General features: G+C 39.5%; 1 protein-coding gene across 1 annotated transcript in view; it reads right to left on the bottom strand.

The window, feature by feature from the left end:
* Positions 1–27,105, bottom strand: part of cacna1ha (calcium channel, voltage-dependent, T type, alpha 1H subunit a) — a 295,360-nt gene that overhangs the window by 8,331 nt on the left and 259,924 nt on the right. Inside the window, exons 28-30 of the mRNA XM_060840534.1 lie at positions 23,395–23,473; positions 22,642–22,763; positions 18,304–18,633 (exon numbers count right to left, since the gene is read on the bottom strand). Coding sequence (XP_060696517.1) covers positions 18,304–18,633; positions 22,642–22,763; positions 23,395–23,473 — 531 coding nt within the window. The remainder of the gene's footprint in view (positions 1–18,303; positions 18,634–22,641; positions 22,764–23,394; positions 23,474–27,105) is intronic.

Below are 27,105 nucleotides of genomic sequence, written 5' to 3'. Positions count from 1 at the left end.
CGTATCTTTAGATTAAAGAGGCATCATTCCTGAATTGCCAGATCTCTCTTTTGATGAGGATCAGTTCTTTTGAAAAAGGTAAAGCAATATAATCATCTATTTAATACACAGAATCTGCCCAGAAGATCAGCAACAGTAACTAAAGTCAGGTGATGAGGTTCCTCCCCCAGATTAGTCAGATCACTTCTGGGAAACAAATAGGGTGATAGCTCACTCTATAATGAAAGCAAGTGAAGATCTAGAAATTTCTACAGCTAGCAAAACGACCACAAAATCTCAATAATTATGAAGCTAGAAATACATTTTCAATAATGACAAAAATAAATCTCAAAGTTCAAAACAAATTCCAGACTACTGAAGGTACAGTCAAGGTGGTGGTGCCACCTGCATTAGGCAGATGTCAACTGCAACAAATGTTTGCAGTTATGCACAGAATATATGAAAAAAGTGAGCTCGAATGTTTGGAGAAAAAAACATCAATTATCAGCAAAGGCTCACCAAGATGTACAACAACTTAAGTACTTAATAATACATTGTAAACTGAGAAAGAGATCCTTTTGTCAAAGCGGATCATGCTAATAGCCAAAGTCCAGAAATTGTTGATCTGCATAGTCGGATATATTAGCATAGAAACCCATCAGCAAACCATGGAAGTAATAGAGAGCTTTTTTCAGTCAAAAGCTACAATATTAGATTATTGAGATTAAGGAGACACACAGATTATTTTTTCCAAGTTTACATTTGAAATAAGCTTGAACAACTCAGTATTCAACAAGACTAGGCATAGTCTAATTGCTTCAATGAGACTTAGCTGTCAAACAGTGCAAACAAGCTTTGCAAGCGCAAACTCAAACTAATGACACAACAGAGATATTATATTCAAGGAAACAGCTGCATTGTTGTTGAAATATTCAGAACTCAAAATGATCACAAATCTCAAATGACCACAAAAGTGAATGCTTAGCTGAAGAAAGTTGTTTGCCACTATAAATAAGCTAATATCTTGTCCTACAAAGATGAAGGCCAGAGATAGATCAAGAACCTTAATTGTTTTCTTAACAACAGAGATCATCTTCAGAAGGAGACTGTCCTTTGACATAACTCTGCAAATCATAGTGTCAAACATAGGTTTCCTTTTGGTCCTGTTTCAGCTGTTCACACTGCTGTACATGATGATACTTTTTAACTTTCGTATGGAATCCCAGAGTTTCCTTGCTTACATGTCAGACAAGCAGGAGGCTGGAAGAACACACGCAGTGAAGAACTCAATGTTTCGGGTGTAACCGTTACACCAAAATGTTGACTTCTCCACCTCCTGATGCTGCCTGGCTTGCTGTGTTCTTCCAGCCTCCTGCTTGTCTACCTTGGATTCCAGCATCTGCAGTTTTTCTGTCTCTAGCCTTGCTGACATGTCTGCGGCCTCACTTTGCAGCAACTGTTGAATTGATAGCACCACCTTAAAAAAAGAGAAACTCATTATGGCCTGTCTATTTTCACATAGGCCAGGTCCAAGGAACGTATAAAGATAGGAGACGGTGTTGTGAGGTGGAGTTTGATTTGCTGGACCCCCAACATCCCGGCTGCCCCCCACCCCGCCCCCCCTACCTGCCAACACCCCCCAAAGATGCAAGGCCATAGATCAAGACATAATGAAAAGCGTTCCATTCCAAAAGGAAGTAGGAGTAAGAGGGAAATCAGGAAGGCAAAAAGGGGACATGAGATAGCTTTGGCAAATAGAATTAAGGGTTTTTACAAATATATTGAGAACAAAAGGGTAACTAGGGAGAGAATAGAGCCCCTCAAAGATCAGCAAGGCGGCCTTTGTGTGGAGCCACAGAAAATGGGGGAGACACTAAATTAATATTTTGCATCAGTATTTACTATGGAAAAGGATATGGAAGATGTAGTTTGTATGGAAATAGATGGTGACATCTTGCAAAATGTCAAGATTACAGAGGAGGAAGTGTTGGATATCTTGAAACAGTTAAAGGTGGATAAATCCCCAGGACCTGATCAGGTGTACCCGAGAACTCTCTGGGAAGCTAGAGAAGTGATTGCTGGGACTCTTGCTGAGATATTTATTCACCGAAAGTCACAGGTGAGGTGCCAGAAGACTGGAGGTTGGCAAATGTGGTGCCACTGTTTAAGAATGGCGGTAAAGACAAGTCAGGGAACTATAGACCAGTGAGCCTGACCTCAGTGGTGGGCAAGTTGTTGGAGGGAATCCTGAGGGATACGATGTACATGTATCTGGAAAGGCAAGGACTGATTAAGGATAGTCAACATGACTTTGTGCGTGGGAAATCATGTCTCACAAACTTGATTGAGTTTTTTGAAAAAGTAACAAAGAAGATTGATGAAGGCCGAGCAGTAGATGTGATCTATATGGACTTCAGTAAGGTGTTCAACAAGGTTCCCCATGGGAGACTGATTAGCAAGGTTAGATCCCATGGAATACAGGGAGAACTAGCCATTTGGATACAGAACTGGCTCAAAGGTAGAAGACAGAGGGTGGAGGTGGAGGGTTGTTTTTCATACTGGAGGCCTGTGACCAGTGGAGTGCCACAAGGATTGATGCTGAGCCCTCTACTTTTTGTCATTTACACAAATGATTTGGATGCGAGCATAAGGGGTACAGTTAGTAAGTTTGCAGATGACACCAAAATTGGAGGTGTAGTGGACAGCGAAGAGGATTACCTCAGATTACAACAGGATCTAGACCAGATGAGCCAATGTGCTGAGAAGTGGCAGATGGAGTTTAATTCAGATAAATGCAAGGTGCTGCATTTTGGGAAAGCAAATCTCAGCAGGACTTATACACTAAATGGTAAGGTCCTAGGGAGTGTTGCTGAACAAAGAGGCCTTGGAGCACAGGTTTATAGCTCCTTGAAAGTGGGGTTGCAGGTAGATAGATTGTGTGAAGGCGTGTGGTATGCTTTCCTTTATTGGTCAGAGTATTGAGTACATGAGTTGGGAGGTCATGTTGCAGCTGTACAGGACATTGGTTAGGCCACTGTTGGAATATTGTGTGCAATTCTAGTCTCCTTCCTATCGGAAAGATGTTGCAAAACTTGAAAGGGTTCAGAAAAGATTTACAAGGATGTTGCTAGGGTTAGAGGATTTGAGTTATAGGGAAAGGATGAACAGGCTGGGGCTGTTTTCCCTGGAGCGTTGGAGGTTGAGGGGTGACCTTATAGAAGTTTACACAATTATGAGGTGCATGGATAGGATAAATAGATAAAGTCTTATCCCTGGGGTCGGGGAGTCCAGAACTAGAGAGCATACGTTTAGAGTGAGAGGAGAAAGATATAAAAGAGACCTAAGGGGCAACTTTTTCATGCAGAGGGTGGTACATGTATGGAATGAGCTGCCAGAGGGTGTGTTGGAGGCTGGTACAATTGCAACATTTAAGAGGGTTTTGGATGGGTATATGATTAGGAAGGGTTTGGAAGGATAGGGGCCGGGTGCTGGCAGGTGGGACTAGATTGGGTTGGGATATCTGGTCGGCATGGACAGGTTGGACCGAAGGGTCTATTTCCATGCTGTACACCTCTATGACCCTCTGACTCTAAATCCCCATTGGAGGAAGGGAGGACCCCTGTGTATGTAGCTTTCCTTCAGTGAGCAATGCTACCAACAGATGGCAGCATGGAACTCCATGGCATCTTTTGAGTATCAAATAACTAATGACTAAATAAGTAGATGACCATCCAACAGTCCACTAACAAAAGAAAAGAATAAGAGATTTATTATATTAAAATAACACGACCAAGAGTACTTATATAAACATTTTTGAAAGAAAAAAATTAAAACAAGTTAACTGAATTAACTAGTGGTAGCCCTTTAAAAGGTCACTTTAACAGCAATCAAAAATCCAACAGAAATTTATCAAGCCGTTGTTGAGGGTAAGGGAAGGGAGAGAAGAGGTGAGAGATGATGTGATTCCTGCCTTTGTGGTATCCATTGTTCACTGAAGGCAGCAAGCAGACTAAGAGACACTCATGTCAAGTGGCCCTTTATTCTCTTTTATTATTTAATTTATTTTTCTAATCAACCTGTTCAGAGATGTTATTGTCCACCTCTGGAGCAGATCGAACTGGAATCCAGGTCTCAGTCTGGGGGAAGGGATACTACCATTGCACTACAAGAGAGCCATTCTTTTATCATCTTGAGTAAACAAGAAATAAATGAACAAATTAACTGATTGACAGCTCATCAAAGGACCACTGCAACCAGAATGAAAATTTGAAAATAAATTTTTCAAATTATATCACAATTTTTATTGGGGTGGATATAAGGCACTCCAGCCCCTTCAATGCCTGCTGAGCAAAGGAATTTCTTTTTTCTAATATAATAATGCAACCAAATTAACTCAATAAAATAATTAAGTTAAGAACCAGTTTTTAAAGGAGCACTGTAAACAAAGCAGATGTTCATAAAAAGACATGAGAAACGGACATTGTGGCTTGGATAGCATTTGTTGCACAACTCCAATTGCCTTTGAGAAAGTGGTGATAAGCTGTCTTCTTTGAGAACCACCTGATGAAGAAGCAGTGCTCCAAAAGCTAGTGCTTCCAAATAAACTTCAACTTTAACCTGGTGTTACGTGATTTTTAACTTTAACATACTACAGTCCTTGATACATAGGTACATCTACAATGTTGTTAGAAGCTGAATGGCTTGTTCAACCATTTCAGTGGGCAGTTAATAGGCAGTCACGTTGCTATTGGTCTGCAGTCACATGTAAGCTAGATCAATGAGGATGGCACATTTCCTTCTCAAGAAGGGATTAGTGAACCAAATGAGATTTTACAACAATGAAAAGTTTCATTGTTAGCATTACTGAGTGTAGTCTTCAATTCCAGCTTTTTATTAATTTGAATTAAATTTCTACTGGCTTCCATGGCAGGATGAGAACTTGTGTCCATATAGCATTAGTTTGGAATAGCAGGTTGCTAGTTCAGTGATGTTATCCCGAGCTACTATCTTCCCTTGTGCAGATGATGCACTCCAGGCCCTGTGGTATCTACTGTTCATAGAAAGCTGAAAGCAAACTAACAGACACCATATGTCGAGTAAGAAAGACAGCCTTGTGCATAAGTAATTATGCAATTCATGGCCCTCACTTCAAGACACTTCACCTTAATTTTTGCAATTTGCATTGATGGTTGGATGAACCTAAATCGTTGCAAGGAGATTACAATCTAATGTGCTTTGGATATTATTTAACACATTGTCAAATGCGTTTTTCAGATCAGTTATTCACATTATAATTTTTATCACTTATGATCTATATTTTTAAAAAACTTCAAAAAATATGTAAAGGGAACATGGTTGCTACATGACTCGATGATTAAAATGACGACTGCTGCAGGTGGTTTTTGTCTAAGGAGTTTAAGTTAGCAATTTGTATAGAAACACAAGTAAAATATTATCAACTGGATACCTGGTGTAAAGGTGATGATGCCAAATCTAAAGTATTTAAATTTACACCATTAGACTTACAACAATTAAATACCTTCAGATTTTATTGCTATCATTTAGCACTGATGGGTCCAAAAATGTGTATTTAAATCAGGATCTCTGTAAATTGCAAATAAAGTGAGTACTTTTAAAATCTTGTGACGTATTTAAGAATTTGTTTTACAGAAAGACCCCTAACTAAAACTAAAAGCACTGATCTAAAATTTGATGCTCTCTTCAAAGTGTAACGTTGTTGATGATGAATTATGTCCTGACCACTGATAATTTGACGATAATAAGTGAACTCAGACACAGATTCTTGTGGAGGGATTCAGCCATGAGAATGTGTCAAGGCCTAGCTCAATGCTATCTGAGCCAGATGTTTACTCACTAGCTATTTAGCAGTGGTCACAACACAGTAATCAGTTTGAGGAATTGTGGCTGATTTTACTTCTATGTAGCTTGAGGGTGTGTGACCAAGCACAATATCTTTCCTACCGCTTTTATTTGGGACGACTATCAGAAATTGTGACTTTATAATGGGCATTTGTGACAACATCAAAGTCTGCATGAGGCAACGATCAATCTTCTGCTCATTGAACCATTCTACATTGCATAATGTGAAATCAGTAAATCAAAATTGCTTCTTCAAAGGCTCTTACTGGGAGTGAATTGCAGCATACATCACAGTACAATTTCTTGCAAATTACCAGAACGGCCTTTTTAACCAAGAAACAGCATAACAAATAATGTTAAACAGATTTAGAAACCTATTTAAGTAATTAAGCAAAGCAACGGTGCATGGTCTGGTGTAGAAATAAGCACATTCACCATGCATGTCTTAAGCTCAGGGCAACAGACTGCACAAAGTGGAAAACGTCATCTGTCTAGGCTGTAATTGGAGTAGTTTATGACTTGAAGATGCTGGCGTTGGACTCGGGTGGACAAAGTTAAAAATCACACAACACCAGGTTTTAGTACAACAGGTTTATTTGGAAACACTAGCTTTTGAAGTGCTGTTTCTTCCGCTGGTGATTATGGCGAATAAGATACATTTTATATTGATTAAATTATTTACAGTGTGGAAACAGGCCCTTCGACCCAACAAGTCCACACCAACCCTCCGAAGAGCAACCCACTCAGACCCATTCCTCTACATTTACCCCTTCACCCAACCTGCACATTTTTGGACTGTGGGAGGAAACCTATGCAGACACGGAGAGAATGTGCAAACTCTACACAGACAGTTGCCTGAGGCAGGAATTGAACCTGGGTCTCTGGTGCTGTGATGCAGCAGTGCTAACCACTGTGCCACTGCACAGACGCTATGACAACAGATGAATGGACACTACACAACAATCACCAGGCAGGAGTGTTCCCTCCCAGTCGGGGAACACTTTAGCAGTCTGGGCCATTCAACCTCGGACCTTCGGTGACCATCCTCTAAGGCGGACTTTGGGACAAGCAACAATGCAGAGTGGCCGAGCAGAAGTTGATAGCCAAGTTTGGTACCCATGGAAATGGCCTCACACACACCCAGACTCTCTCTCATACGCACATACATACAACCCCCACACACACCCTCTCACAGGGATATACCCCATCACACCCACACACACTTAACCAAACCTACACATACACACACTCAATCACACGCACTCACACCCACACCCACACACACACACACACACACTCTCATGCAGACACTCACTCTCTCTCTCTGATATGCACACGCATATAAACTTATGGGCTAAATTTGTTTTTGCAGAATTACGTGCATGTAAAATTCTGTAAATCCCACTTTAGAAATCAAACCAGTCTATCTCAACAGTGGGACACAGACAGACCTCACAACTTAATGATCGTCTGAGCTGAGATGGCACCTATTGTTAGAAAAGCTAGACCTTGCTTAATAATTTGATTTAAAAGAAGTTCTGGGAGTTACATATCAAAAAACAGAAACCAACACATCCCATTCTAAAAGATGAAAGACTTGATCGAAAACTGTTTAATGAATCATCACATCTCCACAACACTGTTATCATTTGGCTATAAATTCTGTGTCTTATGATCTTATTCTTGATTTGGAGATGCTGGTGTTGGACTGGAGTGTACAAAGTTAAAAATCACACAACACCAAGTTATAGTCCAACAGGTTTAATTGGAAGCACACTCGCTTTCAGAGCATCACTCCTTCATCAGGTGATAGCGCTTCATCAGATATCACCTGATGAAGGAGCGACGCTCTGAAAGCTAGTGTGCTTCCAATTAAACCTGTTGAACTAGAACCTGGTGTTGTGTGATTTTTAACTTTGATCTTATTCTCCACAATCACCTAAGGAAGAAGCAGTGCTTCGAAAGCTAGTGTTTCCAAATAAACCTGTTGGACTATAACCTAGTGTAGCGTGATTTTTAACTTTGGATTAGTTTGGAAAATATATTTCCAGCTTGCTTTTTCTCTTTTACATTGAGACTAAACTTTAGTTAGTTTCGATTTTGTTGGTCCTCAGTTAGAGTCATAGAGATATATGGCACGGAAACAGACCCTTCAGTCCAACTCGTCCATTCCGACCAGATATCCTAAGTAAATCTAGTTCCATTTGCCAGCACTTGACCCATATCCCTCTAAACCCTTCCTAGTCATATACCCATCCAGGTGCTTTTTAAATGTTGTAATTGTACCAGACTCCACTATTTCCTCTGGCAGCTCATTCCACACACGCACCACCCTCTGTATGAAAAAGTTGCCCTTTAAGTCCCTTTTAAATCTTTCCGCTCTCACCTAAACCTATGACCTCTAGTTCTGGACTCCCCCAGCCCAAAAAAAGACCTTGTCTAGTTACTCTATCCATGACCCTCATGATTTTGTAAACTCCTATAAGATCAGCTCTCAGCCTCCAATGCTCCAGGGAAAACAGCCCCAGCCTATTCAGCTGCTCCCTATAGTTCAAACCCTTCAACCCTGGCAATATCTTTGTAAATCTTTTCTGTACTCTTTCAAGTTCCACAATAGGAGGGAGACCAGAATTGCACACAATATTCCAAAAGTGGCCTAACCAAACTGGTGCGCAATATTTGAAGGCTACATTGGTGACAAGCATTTCATTTCTATAAATAGAAAAAAAAGGACAGTTTATCAAATGCTTCATTTGTCATTGCCTTCATTCCCCAATGCTTAGGCAGAAACCTAATCTCAAGACTTAATTGACAAGTAAAATTAGTAGAGGTGAGTGCAACGGAGATCGGATTTAAAGGTTAAATCAATTGGAAAATATATGGAACAGGCATGAAATATTCTCGTATTTCATTGAACAATAATCTTGTAACATTATAAATATAATTACACATTTTCTAGTTTCATGACAAATGGAAATGCAAGATAAATTCTTAGCTAATGACTGTCAGCATTCAAAATAACACAAGATTATTACTGTACAGAAAGCCATTCAGTCCATCCCGGCTGTACTAGTTCTCTGAATGTTCAGTTCACTTAGTCCCATTCCCCTGCCTTCTCCCACCTCGGGCTACATAATCTCTCTTTTCAGATAAGAGTATAATTTTGAAAGTTTGAACTGAACTTTCTTCCTCCACACTTTCAGGCGGAATGATAGTGCCTTCCAGCCCTTAACTATTTGCTGCATTTGCTTCAGCGTGTTGCTTTTGCTTCATTTATAAGTTTCTTTAAATGTATAACCTCTTGCTGTTGATCCTTTCGTGAGCTGGAATGATACCACATATCTATTGATCCTTCATGATTTTGAATTGTGTCATATTGTGGTTTGAGTAATTCCTTGTCACCAATACTCCTTTTATATACTGTCTTTAGAACCTAGCTAATTATGAGTGATAGAGGATAGACCATTGGTGAGCCTACAGAGTGACACTTGAACATTCCATCGTAGTTAAATGCATGATAACAACAGGCACAGTTTACATTGCCTAATATGCACAACTATTTAGGACTATCAATTGCTGTGAAAACATTTTGGCTCTTCTCAGGAACTCATACAAGTTTCAGTTACCTCCACCCAAAGGCTGTGTGAAATCATCAGCTTGGGTAGAACCCAAAGTAACATAAATGTTAACATCTCCCCAAACCCAAAGATCTTTTTAAATCATATACATTAATCTAACAAATCTTTGAGCTAATCAGTACAGGCAGTCTGAATGTTTCACAATTTTCCCAGAATGCACTCTCTTCGGACTTGGGAAAATGCTATGTCTTTTGCTTGAGGACTGTTAACTTTGATTCTGAATAGCATTACATCAATAAACTGCAGGATCTTATATTTCTTGGATATCCATCCCAGAAGTCATTCCTGGTGGATAGAATCATTGGTTCTGTTGTGATTGTAATGAGGTAAGCCAACTGGACCTCATAGAATATGAGATACATGATTGGACCAGATTAACAACCCCAATCAGGGAGTACCTGCTAACATGAAAAGGGTGAGTGCAGACTCTGTATTAACGTCAATGACTGTTCATGTGTAAATAAAGGGTAACATGGTGACGGGGTACTCGTCTCTGTGGAGCTATTTCAGGTTTGTTACCTTCTCTGGAGGATCTTTAATCTCCCAAATTCCGATTTGCAGAGGCGCTTTTCCTGCTAACTTCAGGAAGTACTGCAAAATATCATTGGAGGATCTTTAATTTCATGAATGAATACCATGGGAGATGGTTGTTCTGTTGAAGTTAGTACTTTATTTTGACTGTATCCTGTATTTCTACAGCAAGCATTTTCTTCTTTCTGAGTGCTTGCTGAATCTGTGGACAAAGGCCTGACTTCCTTTGAGTTACATACATAGAATCTCCACTTCGTTGAAGCAACTTTGTACTCTCAACCTATTACATTTGTGTTAAAGTACACAAACTTTACACCTGTTGATTAGGTTGGACATCTTTAATAGTCCTTGATGGCTGTTTGACTGAACATCCACACTCATCTAACTGAAAGATTGCTGCTTACTCAGCACTGTCTTCTTCACTGGCATTGACTATTCTGCTGTATCAGTTTGCTCACTGGAATAATCTGCTGATTGAACACCATCAGTTAAAGATCTTTGAATGAGCTCAAGTATTAATTCTATTCTCAGTATTTGCTTTTTTCAATTTTGGTGAGCTTTATCTTCTGATCTGTCTTCAGTAATGATAGGAGTACTTTCTACACCTCACAATCCCGTACAATTGCATATTTTCCAATGAGTTATGAGATCTTTAATCTCCTTTGAGTTTCTATAGCCATCACACTGCTGACTGAGCCTTCTTTGTACACCTGGCAATCCTCAAGTGTTCTCTGTGTAGCCTTTCCATTACAGCTCGCCAAACTGCAGATGGAAGAAGTAGCCTTCTGTCATATATAGGTAAGTCATCTATGATCATGAGATGCTGTCAGTGCCCAAAGTAAGTCTTCCTGACCAATTTGCTGAACGTTTAGTCTAGCTGTGTTAATACAGTGCTGTTGAATGGTGGAACAATCTTGATTATTCTTTTGTTCTTGTCAAATGTTACTTGAGCTTCTTTTGGCTTGCTGGCCACTTTTCTTGGCAATATGCAACATTTCTTTGTAATTATTAATGCAATTCTTAGTTGTCTTCACAGATCCTTTCTTCTTTTTGGGTTCCTGCCAGATTTCAGAAACTTTTTGACTTGGTGGTTGACAATAGACTACTATTGGACCAATTGTTTGACAACTGTTTTCTTCTGGACCAGATATTTTCTTTGAACTAGTGAAACACTCACTGTCCTCTCAATGATAGTGAGGACAAGACATGTGTGTATTGTCAAAAGTGAGGAACATTGATTGTGAATCACTTTTGTGTTTTCAATCCTCATTCGCTGTTTGTGTTGTGTTATTTGGAACATAACTTTAATCTTCAGAGTTGTTCCATCTGGACCATACAGATTTAATCTTTATAAACTGTTATTTCAGGTCCTTTAGCCATGGCATTTGTTCTGATGGGATGGAAATATTTGTTTCTGTATCAAGTTTCAAATTAACAAAAGGTCCATTGATTTAAACAAGCTCTGTGAAACTTGAGTTGGCTGAATCTCCACTTTCATTCAAAACAGTAATTTCTCTGAGAAATGCCTCTTGTATGTTTTCATATAGAGTTATGTATACTAACTCAGGTGCTTTTTTTTTTACAATAGTTGTGGATCTTGTACTGTGTAGACCTCTTTGCATGTATGACCACCAGTACTTCTACTGCCCTGACTCTTTTGTCCGTACATCTTCTGGAAGTAATTTTAGGTGTTTTAAAAAATAGCATCCTCTCATGGCTGGGCACTGCCTGTGAGGTTTTATTTTCCCACAACACTAACAATGATTCTGACTCTTGGTATCTGCTGTTCGATGTTGACTTGCCACTTGTTTTTTCCCCCCAAGTGTCCATAATTTATAAAGAGAATAGTCTCTGTTATTCTCTTGAGTTGGACTTCTTTTCTCAGGAACTGTCTATGAGTCTTTCAGGTTTCTGCTACCAGCATGATTTGGAATAGTTTTTTCAAAAGTTAAATATTCCTTGCACTGTAAGAAATCTGACAATGTTTCATCAAGAATTCCATTAACAATTCTGTCTCCTATGAACTGTTTTCAAACCTCACAATTAATTGTTTACAGATTCACCTAAAAGCTGAACTCTTCTACAAAGTCTTGTTTACTTAAAAATCTGTTTCCTTTAGACTGAACTGAAAACTGAAATATAGTAAAGTTCTCTTACCAGACCTGCGCTCTCATTAGAGAGAGACAACTGGTGCTGGTTTAACCTTAGGGGCACTACACCTTACAGGTTGAGAATCATCAAAGGCTTTTAAAACTTCCTCAAAGATATCTTTATTTTTGTTAATTATTTTGAGGATTAATAACATAATTCAATACAAGTGCTTCTGAACACAATAACATAATAACTTTCTCAGTCTCGGATGTAGTGTTTAATCCTGAAGGAATTCTGTACCTTAAGAACTCCTCCTGGATATCCAATGTTGTACTCTGTGGTTCAATATTAAATCTTTGCAGAAGTATTATTTCTTCTTTCATTTCTTCTCAATATCTTTTTATTTCTTATCACTGTAAAGTTGTTTCAAATCTTTAACACTTCAAGATTGCTTGTAATTTACATCCTCTAAGCTTTTATTCTTATATTCATTCATGCTGTTAATTCCATAGTCTTTGCCTCAACATCAAAACTACATTTGTCCCTAATCAGCCCTGCTCTTCCTTTTACCATCTTCTTACTATTTGTTGACTATAGGGAATTTTGGAGTTCTTTCTCATGTTGGTTACCAGTTTTGTTTTCATACTCACTCTTTGTTTCTCTTACTTACCTTTCTTTACACATCTTCTTTGATACTTTCTATATTTGGCCTAGTTAGCAAATGTTTTTCTACCTGACATCTCATGTATGCACTTTTTTCTTGTGTATATTAATTTCTATTGCTTTTGGCATCCAGGCAGCTCTGGCTATTTTTTCCTACATTGAATATGCCCATAGTATCTCTTTTTTGAAGGTATCCCAATGTTCAGCTATAGTTTATTCTGCCAATTTTTGACTCCAATTTATTTGATTCAGCTCCATTCTTACCATTGAAGTTGGCTTTTCATCTGTCATTAAACTGCGGATTGGTCTTTGTCCTTTTCTATTGTCAGCCTAAGCTATTTGATACATCGACCACAATCCTCCAAATGTTCTACTCACACTGGGTTAACCTCATTTCCAGCATCGGGCAGCATCTCTTTTTCAGTGGACCAGAAACATATTATTTAAATATTCCTACACACACTCTAGGAACTCTTATTCCTACATTTACATTAATTTTTACATTACTACCATTCCAGTCTATATTTGGATATTTAAAGCCATTCATGATGGCATCCATATAATTCTTTGCACCTTGGTTATTTCCTTGTAAGCTTGTTGAACATAGAATAGTACAGGCCCTCTGGACCTTGATGTTGTGCTGAACTTTTATCCTACTCTAAGATCAAACTAATGTACATACCCTTCATTTTACTATCATCTATATGCCTATCCAAGAATCGCTTAAATGTACCTAATGTATCTGACACTACTACCAATGCTGGCAGTACATCCCACGCACTCACCACTCTCTGTGTAAAGAACCAACCTCTGACATATTCCTGAAATCTTCCTTCAATCACCTTAAAGTTATGCCCCCTTGTGATAGTTATTTGTGCCCTGGGAATAGACTATTCACTCTATCTGTGCCTCTCAAAATCTTGTACACTTCTATCATGTCGCCTCTCACCCTTCACTCCAATGGGAAAAGCCCTAGATGCCACAACCTTTCTTCATAAGGCATGCCCTCCAGTTCAGGCAGCATCCTGGTAAATTGCCTCTGCACCCTCTCTCAAAAGCTTCCACGCCCTTCCGATAATGAGGCGACCAGAACTGAACATAATATTCCAAGCGTTGTCTAACCAGGGCTCCACAGAGCTGCAGCATAACTTTGCGGCTCTTAAACTCAATCTCCCTGCTAATGAAAGCTAAAGCACCATACGTCTTCTTAGCAACTCTATCACCTTGGGTGGCAACTTTGAAGGATCTATGGACATGTACCCCAAGATCCCTGTTCCTCCACACTGCCAAGAATCCTGCCTTTAACCCTGTAAACTGCATTCAAATTTTACCTTCCAAAATGAATCACTTCACACTTTTCAGATTGAACTCCATCTGCCACCTTTCAGCCCAGCTCTGCATCTAATAAATGTTTCACTGCAACCTACAACAGCCCTATACACTATTACCACTCCACCAATTTTTGTGTCATGAGCAAACGTACTAACCCACCCTTCCACTTCCTCATCCAACAGATCCCTGCAGCACACCATTGGTCACCGTACTGAATACGTTCCATCTATCACCACCCACTGTCTTCTTTGGGCAGACCAATTCTGTATCCAGACAGCAAAATTTTCCTGTATCCCATGCCTCCTTACTTGCTGAATGAGCCTACTATGGGGAGCCTTATTAAATGCCTTGCTAAAATCCACATACACCACATTCACTGCTCTACCTTCATCAATGTGTTTTTGCCACATCCTCAAAGAATTCAATAAGACTTGTGTGGCATGATCTATGCCTCACAAAGCCATGCTGACCATCTCTAATCAAACAATGGTTTTCCAAGTAAACACAATTCCTGTCTCTTAGAATCCTCTCCATAACTTGTCCACCACAGACTGACTTGTCTGTAATTCCCAGGATTATCTCTATATCCTTTCTTGAACAAAAGAGTAACATTTACTATTCTCCAATCATCTGGCACTACTCCAGTGGAGAGTAAGGATGAAAAGATCATCGCCAAATGTGCATCAATCTCTTCCCTCGCTTCCCATTGTAACCTTGGGTATATCCCGCCTGACCCAGGGGACTTATCTATCCTTATGTTTTTCAAAATTTACAGCACATCCTCCTTCTTAACATCAACTTGTTCGAGCATATCAGCCTGATTCATGCTGTCCTCACAAACAACAGGGTCCCTCTCAGAAGTGAATACTCAAGTAAAGTGTTCATGAAGGACCTTCCCAACCTCCTCTGAGGCACAAGTTCCCGCCACTATCCCTGATCGGCTCTAACCTCACTCTGGCCATCCTCTTGTTCCTTATATGACTGTAGGATGCCTTGGGGTTTTCCTTAATCCTACCCACTAAAGATTTTTCATGCCCCCTTCTAGCTCTTCTAAGCATAGTTCCTTCTGGCAACCTTGTAACCCTCTAGAGCCCTGTCTGATCCTTACTTTCTCAACCTTAAGTAAGCTTCTTTCTTCCTCTTGACTAGATGTTCTACATCCCTTGTCACCCAAGCTTCCTTCACCCTACCATCCCTTCCTTGGCTCAGTGGGGCAAACCTATCCAGCACTATCAGCAAGTGCTCCCTAAACAATCACCACATTTCAGAGGAATATTCCTCTACATTCTTCCCACCTGTTGCTGGCCTATAGATAACACCCAGAAATCTAACTGCATCTTTTGTTCCTTAGCCCCAACCAAATTGCTTCCATTCTTAACCCTCCTGGGATGTTTTTCACTAGTACCGCAATGGAACTGGAAACGGTTCAGTAATCCAGCCAGTTTCTTTGGGGCTCAATGTACAGCACTTACAATTCAGGATGAACTCAGCAGCAAATTTACTGGATTAGGAGTTGCTCGGATGTAATTATTATAAACTTGACATCATAATTATGGTTGATACCTTCTCCAATATGGGGAGGAAAGATTTGCAAACCAGCAAGCAAAGAACTGGAAGGTCTGCCAGAATCAAAGTTCTCCACCTGAAGCAGCAATACACAGGACAATTACTTATCACTTTGCCAATGGAGACTGAGTTGTCCTGGTACTGGATTATTATTTACTTTACAGGTCTGATGCCCTTTTCAGGGCATATCCTCAGCACCCAAAGGAGAGGAGGGATGGGGGCAAACTATGGCATAAAAGTAAAATAATTCAATTGATGGATTGATAAAATTATGCACTATCAATTCAGGAAACCACTAAAAAGCTCTTTTCATATTTTAATTTCATTTTTTGAAAACAAAAATGTAAGTTACAGCTTTTGCTATCTTAAACTAAAGATACCATTTGAAGAATGCTATTGTCTTTGATCTGATATTACTTTAAAGGACAATTGAAGTTCACATTTATGGTGAGTGAAGTCTGCTGATATTAATGATGTCACAACATCACATACTCAAGAAATATAATACTATCACCGAGAGTGGCTAATGGCAAGATGCGATGTCAGAAACATTGGGTGACATATCCATTTGTATTTTAATTGGCTGAAATCACTCTGATCTTATGGGCGGCACGGTGGCAGGCGCTGCTGCCTCACAGTGCCAGAGACCCGGGTTCAATTCCCGCCTCAGGCGACTGACCGGTTTCGTCCGGGTACTCTGGTTTCCTCCCACAGTTCAAAAATGTGCAGGTTAGGTGAATTGGCCATGCTAAATTGCCCGTAGTGTTAGGTAAAGGGGTAAATGTAGGGGAATGGGTCTGGGTGGGTCGTGCTTCGGCGGGTCAGTGTGGACTTGTTGGGCCGAAGGGCTTGTTTCCACACTGTAAGTAATCTAATCTAATCTGATGCAAACCCACTCGCACAAAGCATCCCAGACATGAATCAACAAGAAATTTCCTATCTGCATACTGGTCCAACATAATCAAAATGGCTCAGACTCATTCATCTGACAGCCATGGATACATTCTGAAAATCATTACTACATGATGAAAATAATGCTGGGTTGGAAACTTGGATGAGCTCCCAAGTTCCAATGAAAGAGAGGTAAATCCTGTGTTTTAATCCAGCCTGGAGTTTACCAGCATAAAGGACTGAACTCAAATTTGACCTGATTGCTAATGTAAATTTCAAGTTCAGGTTATATATATCCTTATAAGGAAGTTAAATGATTGTTTTCAGGCAGTTTGAAGCCTTCTGAAAAGGATATTATATTTTCTTAATCTATTTTTGTATTATATTATTCAGTTTTTAGCGATGGTTTAGCGATCATACCCACATCTTTGTGACAGAAGATTGTGGTTTCAAATCCCAACCCGGAAAGTAAAATAATCTAGTTTTATAATCCAGTGGAGTACTGAGAGAATGTGGCATTATCAGGCGGGCCATGCTTTGGTGAATATATCAAACTATGGTTCCAACTGCTCTCTCAAGTGGACATAAAACTCCCTGTGGGACTATTTCAAAGGAACGGGAGGAGCATTATTCCCAGTATCCTGGCCAATACTCATCCCCCTACCACCAAAATAGATATTTTGGCTATCATCACATTGCTGGTACAAAAAGCTGGCTCATCTCCTACATTACAACAGTGACTGTACATCAAAGAGGACTTTTGTTTTACTAGGAAGTGATTTCAGACTTCCTAAAATTATCACAGGTGTTATACAAATTTAATCATCCTTAACACAATATAAGTCGTTAAACCCCATGAACTAAATTCTTCCAAGCAGATGGAAGTGATTTGGGAAGTGGAGAGGGAACATGGAAAATGCAATTGGTTTGTGTCAGGCCAGTCCAAAACACATGGCTGTATGATTTTCCTGCATGAAGACTCCCAGCAGCAATGGCAACCTGCCTGAAATGGTACATAGCCAATTAGGACACTCAATAGGGTAATTAAACTCAATTGTTAAAATGGATTCAAATTTTTCAAATTTCACACAGGAACCTGACTATCTCTATGGGATAGGCAAAAGTGAGGACTGCAGATGTTTCAGGCATTCCTGATGAAGGGCTTTTGCCTGAAACATCGATTTTCCTGCTCCTTGGTTGCTGCCTGACCTGCTGTGCTTTTCCAGCACCACTCTAATCTATCTCTCTGGGATGTTTAAGCCATTAACTATGTGAGACCTTTCATTAAATGCTGGCATTAAATTTCCACATCTTGGGTCTCCTCAAGCATAAGGCATATCATTGTAGCCAATTCATGGAGGTTGGCTGTCCTAACTAATGTAGCTCCCTCCTATGAAGGTACCATCCCTCTCACACCACAAAGCAGATCAGCAGAACAGACCTCTTGGCATTAGAACTCAGTCCCGTCCTTGATAATGGGTGTCCTTGAGCAATGTTTTAATTGGCAATCTCTGTGAAGATTGTGCTCCACATCCTACTGTGGAATTGAAGCTTATGTCAGAATTGTGACATGCATGGGAAAATTCAGCCCCAAGTCTAATTAGTATGAAAGCAACAACACTTTTGTTGTAGTACTTTTGAATGTATTATAACGATACCCCAAAAAGTTAACTAATAAGCTTGCTTGTGATCCTTTTCTATGAATAAAAGAAATAGTGTAAATTGCACTCACCACTAATTGTTTTACATGTACTGGTGATTCAAGTTGTACTGACTCCTGGCCAGCTCCTGTGGCTTTGCTGTCAAGGATAGGAGTTTGTCCAATGTTGCTACTTGATGCTCCCTGGGCTTGTGACATTTCCAGCTCTATTTCTGCATCAAGCTCTGCATCCTCTTTGGCTTCTTTATTGCTCTCCTCCAAATGTTTCATTAGAACAGCAACCACAACATTGACAAGCACAAACTGAGCGATTAGAACAAAAGTGACAAAGTACACAGGAGAAAAGAAAGGGAGGTAGGTGAGGCAGTGCTTATCCTCACTGCCACATTCTCGCAATGTATCCTGTGAAAATTCAAAAGAGTGTAAATAATGAGTGCCGACTTGCATTTATGTACCACCCTCAACAAAGCAAGATTTTCCAAATTACAAACAATGGTAAAAATGGATGACCAGCAGTGGTGGTACAGCTTGCAAAGATGACAGAAGGAATGGTGAAAGAGGTTGGATTTGATGAAGTTTCTGATGTGGGAGGAGAGATATGAGGGTGCTGGATCTAGCTATAAGTTGAGATCAAGATAACTGAAGACTTTGTCAGAGCAGACGAAGCAAAGTTGAAGAGCAAAGTGCATATCAGCATATTAAAGCAACATGTTGTGAATCTACAAATCTAAAATAAAAACAGATAATGCTGAGAACACTTAACAGGTTGGTCAGAAAACCAATGTTAATCTTTCAGGTTAAAGAGAAACTTCCATTAGTTGGGCAGAATCTTTTGAAGCTCGCAACAGCAAAATGATCAGCACGTAATTTTGCAGAAGGCCAAAGGTTAGCTTCCAAAGGCAGTATGAAACTACAGAACTAAATTGATATTGGATTAAGCTTCTCATGGCAGATGTCGGGAACCGTTGCATGATGTGCATGCTCAATAAAAGGCAACCTCAACAGAATTAAGTGCACCTGTCAAATTCAGTAATCAGCAAACAAGATAAACAGGCCTTCAGGTTCACAACTGGTTAAGCATGACATGCAGCGGGTGAGGTAGTCTTCCTGCTGGTGTTGGAGTGAGTAGTGCTGCTTTTTCTTGTATGAGAGCTTTGTTCAACTATTAGCAGGGAGGCATTGATGACTAAGAGTGGGTAATGGCGAGGAAAGGAGAACAATGCATGTGTAATTGAGGGAAAAGCTTCTTTAACAGTGAGAATGCCCCCCTTGACTTACAGAAAATTAATGCCTGTCTTAGCGCCTTTAATTTTGATACTCATACCTTTGACCTCTTGAGAAAATGTCATGCGTTTACAGTTCTGCTGCCAACAACTGTCACCCTTAACTCTGTTAAAAATCACATAACACCAGCTTATAGTCCAACAGGTTTATTTAGGAGCACTAGCTTTTAGAGCGCTGCTCCTTCATCAGGTGGTTGTGGATGCAGCAGCACAAGTGGTTCCAAATTAACCTGGATTATAACCTGGTGTTGAAAAATGTGTTGCTGGAAAAGCGCAGCAGGTCAAGCAGCATCAAAGGAGCAGGAGAAACCTGATGTAGTGTGATTTTTAACATTGTACACACCAGTCCAAAACCGGCATCTCCAACTCATGACTGTTAACTCTGTTTCAATCCATAAATCTTGTCTGACCTGTTCAGTAGTTCCAGCACTTCTTCTATGCATTACCACATTGGATTAGGGGAGGTTTTAGAGACAGGAAAAATTAAGGTCTTGGAGCACCTGTGCTCCAAGTAAGAGAGCCACATTGGGCTTAAAATATTCACTTTGTTTCACTTTCAGCATAGGCTGCCAGACCTGCTAGGTTCTTTCAGCACTTTTTGTTTTTAAAATGAGTACCAAAGTATCAGGGAGTTTATAAGTAATGAGCAGCAAGTATTAGTGAGGGATAGGATGCACATACATAATTTTGAATGAGTTGTAATGCACTTAAGTTGGGAATATTTCACATGCATAAAGCTCTTCATTCTCTCGTTATACTTTAGAAATGTGTAAAAATATCTTGTTATTCTCACCTGTGGATCTTAAAACTATATTGCGAAACCAATCAAACCTCTTTGTTACAATCTAATACCCGACTAGGACCCTGATAGTAAATCTGAAATCTAATGGTACTCTATACAACTCTACAGTTATTGAGTATTTTTCTACATTGAATTTCCATTTAATAACCTATAAGAAATTTCTTTTGTGTAGGTGACTCCATTCAGAATTCTGATTGCTGTTCATCGCATGGGCATTGAACTGAGCATTTATAAATTGCCTCTTCCTGTGGCTCATCTGTTCAGCTCAATCATAATTATAGTGATTGTACTGAGACCTTCTGGCATTTTAAAAAAGAATAGCCTCATCTCAAGTGAAGGTCACATCACATCCAGTGTTCACACTGCACATGCAGCATCATTATTTTGAAAGAAGATTAATAGTTCAAATGACCATAAGGAAAGGTTGTACAGTTTAGACCTCAGCAATGCAGAAAGCATGAAGCTTGCAATAACTGTACAATGATATTGAGAAGGGCATGATTACAATCACTTAATTTTTTCAGTGCAAAGGCAGCCCATCATATGGAATCTTGCAGAATGATCATCTAATAAACAAAAGATGAGAAATTTTTTTTAATTAGAATCAGATGTATTTCAGCAGGTTGAGGGAAAAATATCAGCCTTAACCTCTGTTGCTGTTATAGTTTGTTTGTAGACCTGGCAAAAATCACAATCAACCTGTGGAATACATTTAGTTTCTTTGGATTTCGTTCAGTTCTTTAGTAGGAATCTCATTACTGTTGTATCAAACTCCTTTACAAAAATTATTCTTGTCAACTTTAGAAAAAAAGATGCATAACCAACTTAGATCTTTTTGCAGACCTGACAGCAAAATCATTGATTACTCTTAATACATTTTAAAAGTATTTTGAAATCATTACTCCAATCCAACATGCATGCTCGTATTTGGGTGGAGGTGTAATAAGCATTGTACCCCTTCCCAACAGTCAGTCTTGAGAATTCATGACTTAAGGTGCGAAAAATAAAATGAATCCTTGTTAAAAAGATTATCTACCTTTAAATGTGTATGTCACTCCAAGACAGCTATCTGGTGACCTGTTTCTAATTAGCTTTTGTCAGTGTTGATCTGTATCCAAACAAAAGGGATGTTCCTTTTACTTTATTCCTAACAATTCCTAACAACTGTTTCAGTTGCCTTGCCCTTCAGTTTCTCTTTTGTCCTTTAGGATGCGTGCTGGCTCTTTACCTTGCCTCTCCTCCAGATAGCCCATTGAGAAACCGGTAGTTATTAAAAAAACGTGAATTAAACCCCATCTTGAATGCTTAGCATTAAGAAACAATTATCAGAAATATATGTACTCAACAGAAATAGATGGAAATATCAACAATCAATCATATATCCTACAATTAGGATAAATGACTGACTGTTGATATTTCCATCTATTTATACACCTGACCTCTTGAAGCATTCAAGTCTTGGTTGGAGAAGACAGATCTGATCCTTTGGGCATAGAAGCATGCTTGCTCACCATCCTGGCCCACAAGCCTTTGAAGCTAACTATTCCTCTTTGAGCTGAGTGGCTCATTTCCTGAGTGGCTGAGAGGTTCCCAAACTCATTATAATATTTAGATGACAAAATCTATCCCATGGGAGCTGTTTGACTGTTCCTACTCTACTATTAAACCCAGAAGTGGATGACTTGGAGGCAGTTTTGGGGCTGTTTTGAGTATTTTATGAAAATTTCCTCTCGCCTAATGCTAATCCACTCATTTATCATTAGGAAATAATCTTCTTTGTTACGAAGTGGATGATTCCTGTCAGTCAAGTAGCCCATTCCAGCCCTGTTAAAATTCAAAAATATCAGAAATATATAAAAGCATAAGAATATAAGAAATAGGAATAGGAGTAGGCCATCTGGCCTATCGAGTCTGATCCACCATTCAATAAGATCACAGCTAGTTCTTTTGTGGTCACCTGCTCACCATAACCCTTAATTCCTTTACTGTTCAAAAATCTATCTTTGCCTTAAAAACATTCAATGAGTAACCTCAACTGCTTCACTGGGTAGGGAGTTCCATAGGCTCACAATCCTTTGGATGAAGAAGATCCTCCTCAACTCAGTCCTATATCTGCTCCCCCTTTATTTATACCTCATGTGGTATAACGTTTTGAGATGAAGACTGTAGGGAGATACCATTAATTACTGATGAACAAAGTAAAGTGAATTGAACATAAATACAGATAAATTAGATCATTTAATTTTCCTGGGACATTCTAATGAATAGGTTCTTGGTGTATTAGTAATGCTTGAACTGAACAATTCAGTGTAAGTAATTACGTACCTTCATTATTCCATTCCAGTTATCACCAGTAGAAACTCGGAATAAAGTTAGAAATGCCATTCCAAAATTCTCAAATGTTGCATGTCGACTCAAGCCTTCACATGGATTTTCATCATTACAAACTGAGAAGCAAAATAGTCCAATCCATTATTAAAGGTTATATGAAGTGCCTTTAATTGATATGACTAACAATTCCCTTTCATTTGAATTTTCATTGCTTGGTGCCAAGTTTTATTTTGGACCTATTTTAAAAGGCAGGAAGTGATGAATTTTCATAGTTTATATTGAAAATAATTTTAACAAAGGCAAAGTTACAACAGTTTTACCAAATCATAGGTCTGCTGTATCATGAAATAGATGACTAGTGGTGGCTTAACCTGAGGATCACCATAACTCAGGTGAGGGGAGAGGTTGGGAAGGAGAGCCCTTCATGGTAACCTCAGCCATTTAGGAATTGAACTTATGCTGTTGGTATCATTCTGTGTTGAAAACTATACATCCATGCTAAACTAACCCCCTTTATTTTAATAGTACCCATTGGTCTGTGTAAACTACAATAAATGGGGGCATGAACTTCTACTTAAGCCTTGAAATAAACTCTGAAAATTGGGCTCTTGTGGCAAAATGGTAGTGTCCCTACCTCTGAGCCAGAAGACAAGGTTCAAGTGCTACCTACTTCAAACATTTGAAATAATACTCCTGATTAGAAAATATCTAAGTTGGCTATAACAAGGATATCAATTAAAATCTCACCCAGCTTTCCAAAGAGTTCAACTCCAAGAGCCGCATAGATAAAAAACAAAAGCATGAACAACAAACCAAGGTTTCCAACCTGAAAGGCAAAGAAAAGGATCTTTTATAGAATACAGAAACTCAGAATGTTAGTCCAAAAATTCAGGGCTATGAGTTAGAACTGAGCTGTGGAGCTAATTGTATGGGTCTTTTAATAAACTAGGACTAACACTGGGTCAAATATCCTCCCACTCTGCTATAAACATAGAAGTACAATGTTGCAGAATCATAAAGAGGAATTACAGCTATTTGACATATGATGCAAAGTCATAAAATCAAATAAATCAAAACATAATAGAAGGCCATTAGCTCCTCTAGCCTGCAGCAGTGCTGGCACTTTAAATGCAGTATTTTGATGATCTTTAATCAGGGAGCTGCATAGTAAGGACAATTTAAACTCTTTAAAATGTCTGTGGAGTGTGTAATTTATTTTAAGAACATTTGAAAAAGATGTTGAGTTTGTAAAAATTGTAAAAGGATCAATTGTATTTTCTTGGCTACTACAAGGCAACCATTGAAGAAGTGCTAACAGAAAGCAAGTTCATATATAAAAGCCTTGTGGCTGGCAGACACAAAGGACAGCTTTTGACAATATTGAGCTATAGCAGGGAATAAAGCAGAGTATATACATTTACAAGTGACTTTGTCACATATGGCCCAAAAAGATAGCATTTACCAAAAAGCAGACTTGATGACAAATTAATGAATCACTGATTTTTATCGTTACCTATATTTTACAGTGAGAAATAGAATATAATACAGTGAAAAGATTTCATGCGCCACCACAATATGATACCATTTTGATAGTTTAGGACAGAAGACACAAGAGCAGGTTATAGTCCAACAGATTTATTAGAAATCACAAGCTTTTGGAACGCTGCTACTTTGTCAGATGAACAAGAAATTCTTGCACCCTTCAATGTTAGAATTGCTACATGAGCAAAACTGTGTCTCACTGATCAAACAGCTCTAGTGTAAATTCAACTTTTAATCCTTTTACATTTGACAAACACACAAAAATATTGTTAGGTCTAGTGGGGGAAGGAGAATCAGCTTATCTTTCTTTAACACCTGCTTGTTTGGTCACAACAAATATTTTTATTTATTTTTAGAGTGCGGCTAACATAGGTACATTGGAACACAGGAAAAGAAGTAGGCCACTCTGCCTTTTCAGCCTCCCCTGCTATTCAATACCATCATGATTGATTGAACACATTAATGCCTTTTATCCATCCCATCCCCATACAGTTATACAACATGGAAACAAACCCTTTGCACCAAGCAGTTTATGATGACCATGTTCCCAAACTAAACTGGTCCCACCTGCCTGCACTTGGCCCATATCCCTCCAAACATTTTCTATTCATGAACTTATCCAAATGTCTTTAAAATGTTGTAACTGTACCTGTACCCACCACTTTGTCTGCCAGTTTATTTCACACACAAACTACTCTGTAAAAAAAAAGTTGCCCTCATGTCCTTTTTAAATCTTTCTCCTCTCACCTTAAAAATATGCCTGCTAGTTTTGATCTCTCCCACCCTAGGGAAAAGACCTTGTCATTCACTTTATCTATGCCCTTCATGATTTTATAAACCTCAATATAGTCACTCCTCAACCTTCTATGTTCCAGTGAAAAAAAGTCTCAGTCTTTCCAGTTTACTTTTATATCTCAAACCCTCCAATACCATGTATGTGATTGGTAGTTAGAAATTTATTAATCTCTACCTTATACTTATTCAAAGACTGAGTTTCCAAAGCCCTCTATAGTGGAGAATACAAAACATTCACAACCTTCTCAGTTAATACATTTCACTTAAAATGTAAGCAATTAGATTAAAATGATGGAACCAGATTAGGTTGTTTTGAGTTAAATAAAAAATAAATTTATCATCTAATCACCAAAACAAAGAATAAATATATGGCATCAAACACACAGTCAGTGAAGGTACTGAGTTTAAAAGGGGTGTGGGCAGGAGAATAGAGGGTATTTAGTACAGATAGGAAGGCAAAAGGATTGCAGCATAAAGTTCTTAGAATCATCAAGTTGTCAGAATGAGCTGAACCCTTTTTGTTTTTAGTTGTCTTCTTTCTTCATAAGCAAGGTTTGCAGATGTCATTGAGCTCTTGGTGAATGGGTATTACTCCAAGTTGCTTTTTCACTGGGCACCATTTTTTGCAATTGAGAGAGTCAGGGGCAACAGAGACTCACGATTGGTATGTTGCCTCCCAGGTGCAAGGGTACATGATGTCTCTGATCGTGTTTTCCGGGTCCTTAAGGGGGAGGGGGAGTAGCCCCAGATCGTGGTCCACGTTGGCACCAACGACATAGGTAGGAAGAGGGGTGAGGATGTTAGGCAGGCTTTCAGGGAGCTTGGTTGGAAGCTCAGAGCTAGAACGAACAGAGTTGTTGTCTCTGGTTTGTTATCCGTGCCACGTGATAGAGAGTCGAGGAATAGGGAGAGAGAACAGTTAAATGCGTGGCTACAGGGATGGTGCAGGAGGGAGGGATTCCGGTTTCTGGACAACTGGGGTTCTTTCTGGGGAAGGTGGGACCTCTATAAACAGGATGGTCTACACCTGAACCTGAGGGGCACCAGTATCCTTGGGGGGAGGTTTGCTAGTGCTCTTTGGGAGGGTTTAAATTAATTCTGCAGGGGCATGGGAACCTGGACTGTAGCTTTAGGGTACAGGACCTTGAGTGTTAGGGAGGTAAGGAACATGGCATCGATCTCGAAGGAGGGTGCCTGTAAACAGGAAGGTGGCTTGAAGTGTGTATACTTCAATGCCAGAAGTATAAGAAATAAGGTAGGTGAACTTGCAGTGTGGGTTGGTACCTGGGACTTCGATGTTGTGGCCATTACAGAGACGTGGGTAGAACAGGGACAGGAATGGCTGTTGTAGGTTCCAGGGTTTAAATGTTTTAGTAGGGTCAGAGATGGGGGTAAAAGAGGGGGAGGTGTGGCATTGCTTGTCAAGGATAGTATTACAGCGGTGGAAAGGACGGTGGAGGAAGACTTGCCATCTGAGGTAGTTTGGGCTGAGGTTAGAAATAGGAAAGGTGAGGTCACCCAGTTAGGAGTTTTCTACAGGCCTCCTAATAGTCTGAGAGAAATAGAGGAAAGTATTGCGAGGATGATTCAGGAGAAGAGTGAAAGTAGCATGGTGGTTGTTATGGGGGACTTTAACTTCCCAGATATTGACTGGGAAAGCTATAGCTCGAGTTCGTTAGATGGGTCGGTGTTTGTCCAATGTGTGCAGGAGGGTTTCCTGACACAATATGTAGACAGGCCAACAAGAGGTGAGGCTATACTGGATTTGGTTCTAGGTAATGAACCAGGCCAGGTGTTAGACTTGGAGGTAGGTGAGCACTTTGGGGACAGTGACCACAACTCGGTGACTTTTACTCTAGTGATGGAGAGGGATAAGTGTGCACTGCAGGGCAAGAGTTATAGCTGGGGGCAGGGAAATTATGATGCGGTGAGGCATGACTTAGGATGCGTGGATTGGAAAAATAGGCTTCAAGGGAAGAACACAAATGATATGTGGAGATTGTTCAAGGAACAGCTAATGGGTGTCCTTAATAATTATGTACCAGTCAGGCAGGGAGTAAAGGGTCTTGTGAGGGAGCCGTGGTTTAATAAGGAATTGGAATCCCTTGTGAAAGGGAAGAG

Source organism: Hemiscyllium ocellatum, chromosome 20, assembly GCF_020745735.1.
Source record: "Hemiscyllium ocellatum isolate sHemOce1 chromosome 20, sHemOce1.pat.X.cur, whole genome shotgun sequence".
NCBI lineage: Eukaryota > Metazoa > Chordata > Chondrichthyes > Orectolobiformes > Hemiscylliidae > Hemiscyllium > Hemiscyllium ocellatum.
The sequence above is the reverse complement of the archived record's forward strand: the minus strand, read 5'-3'. Positions and strand labels throughout refer to the sequence as shown.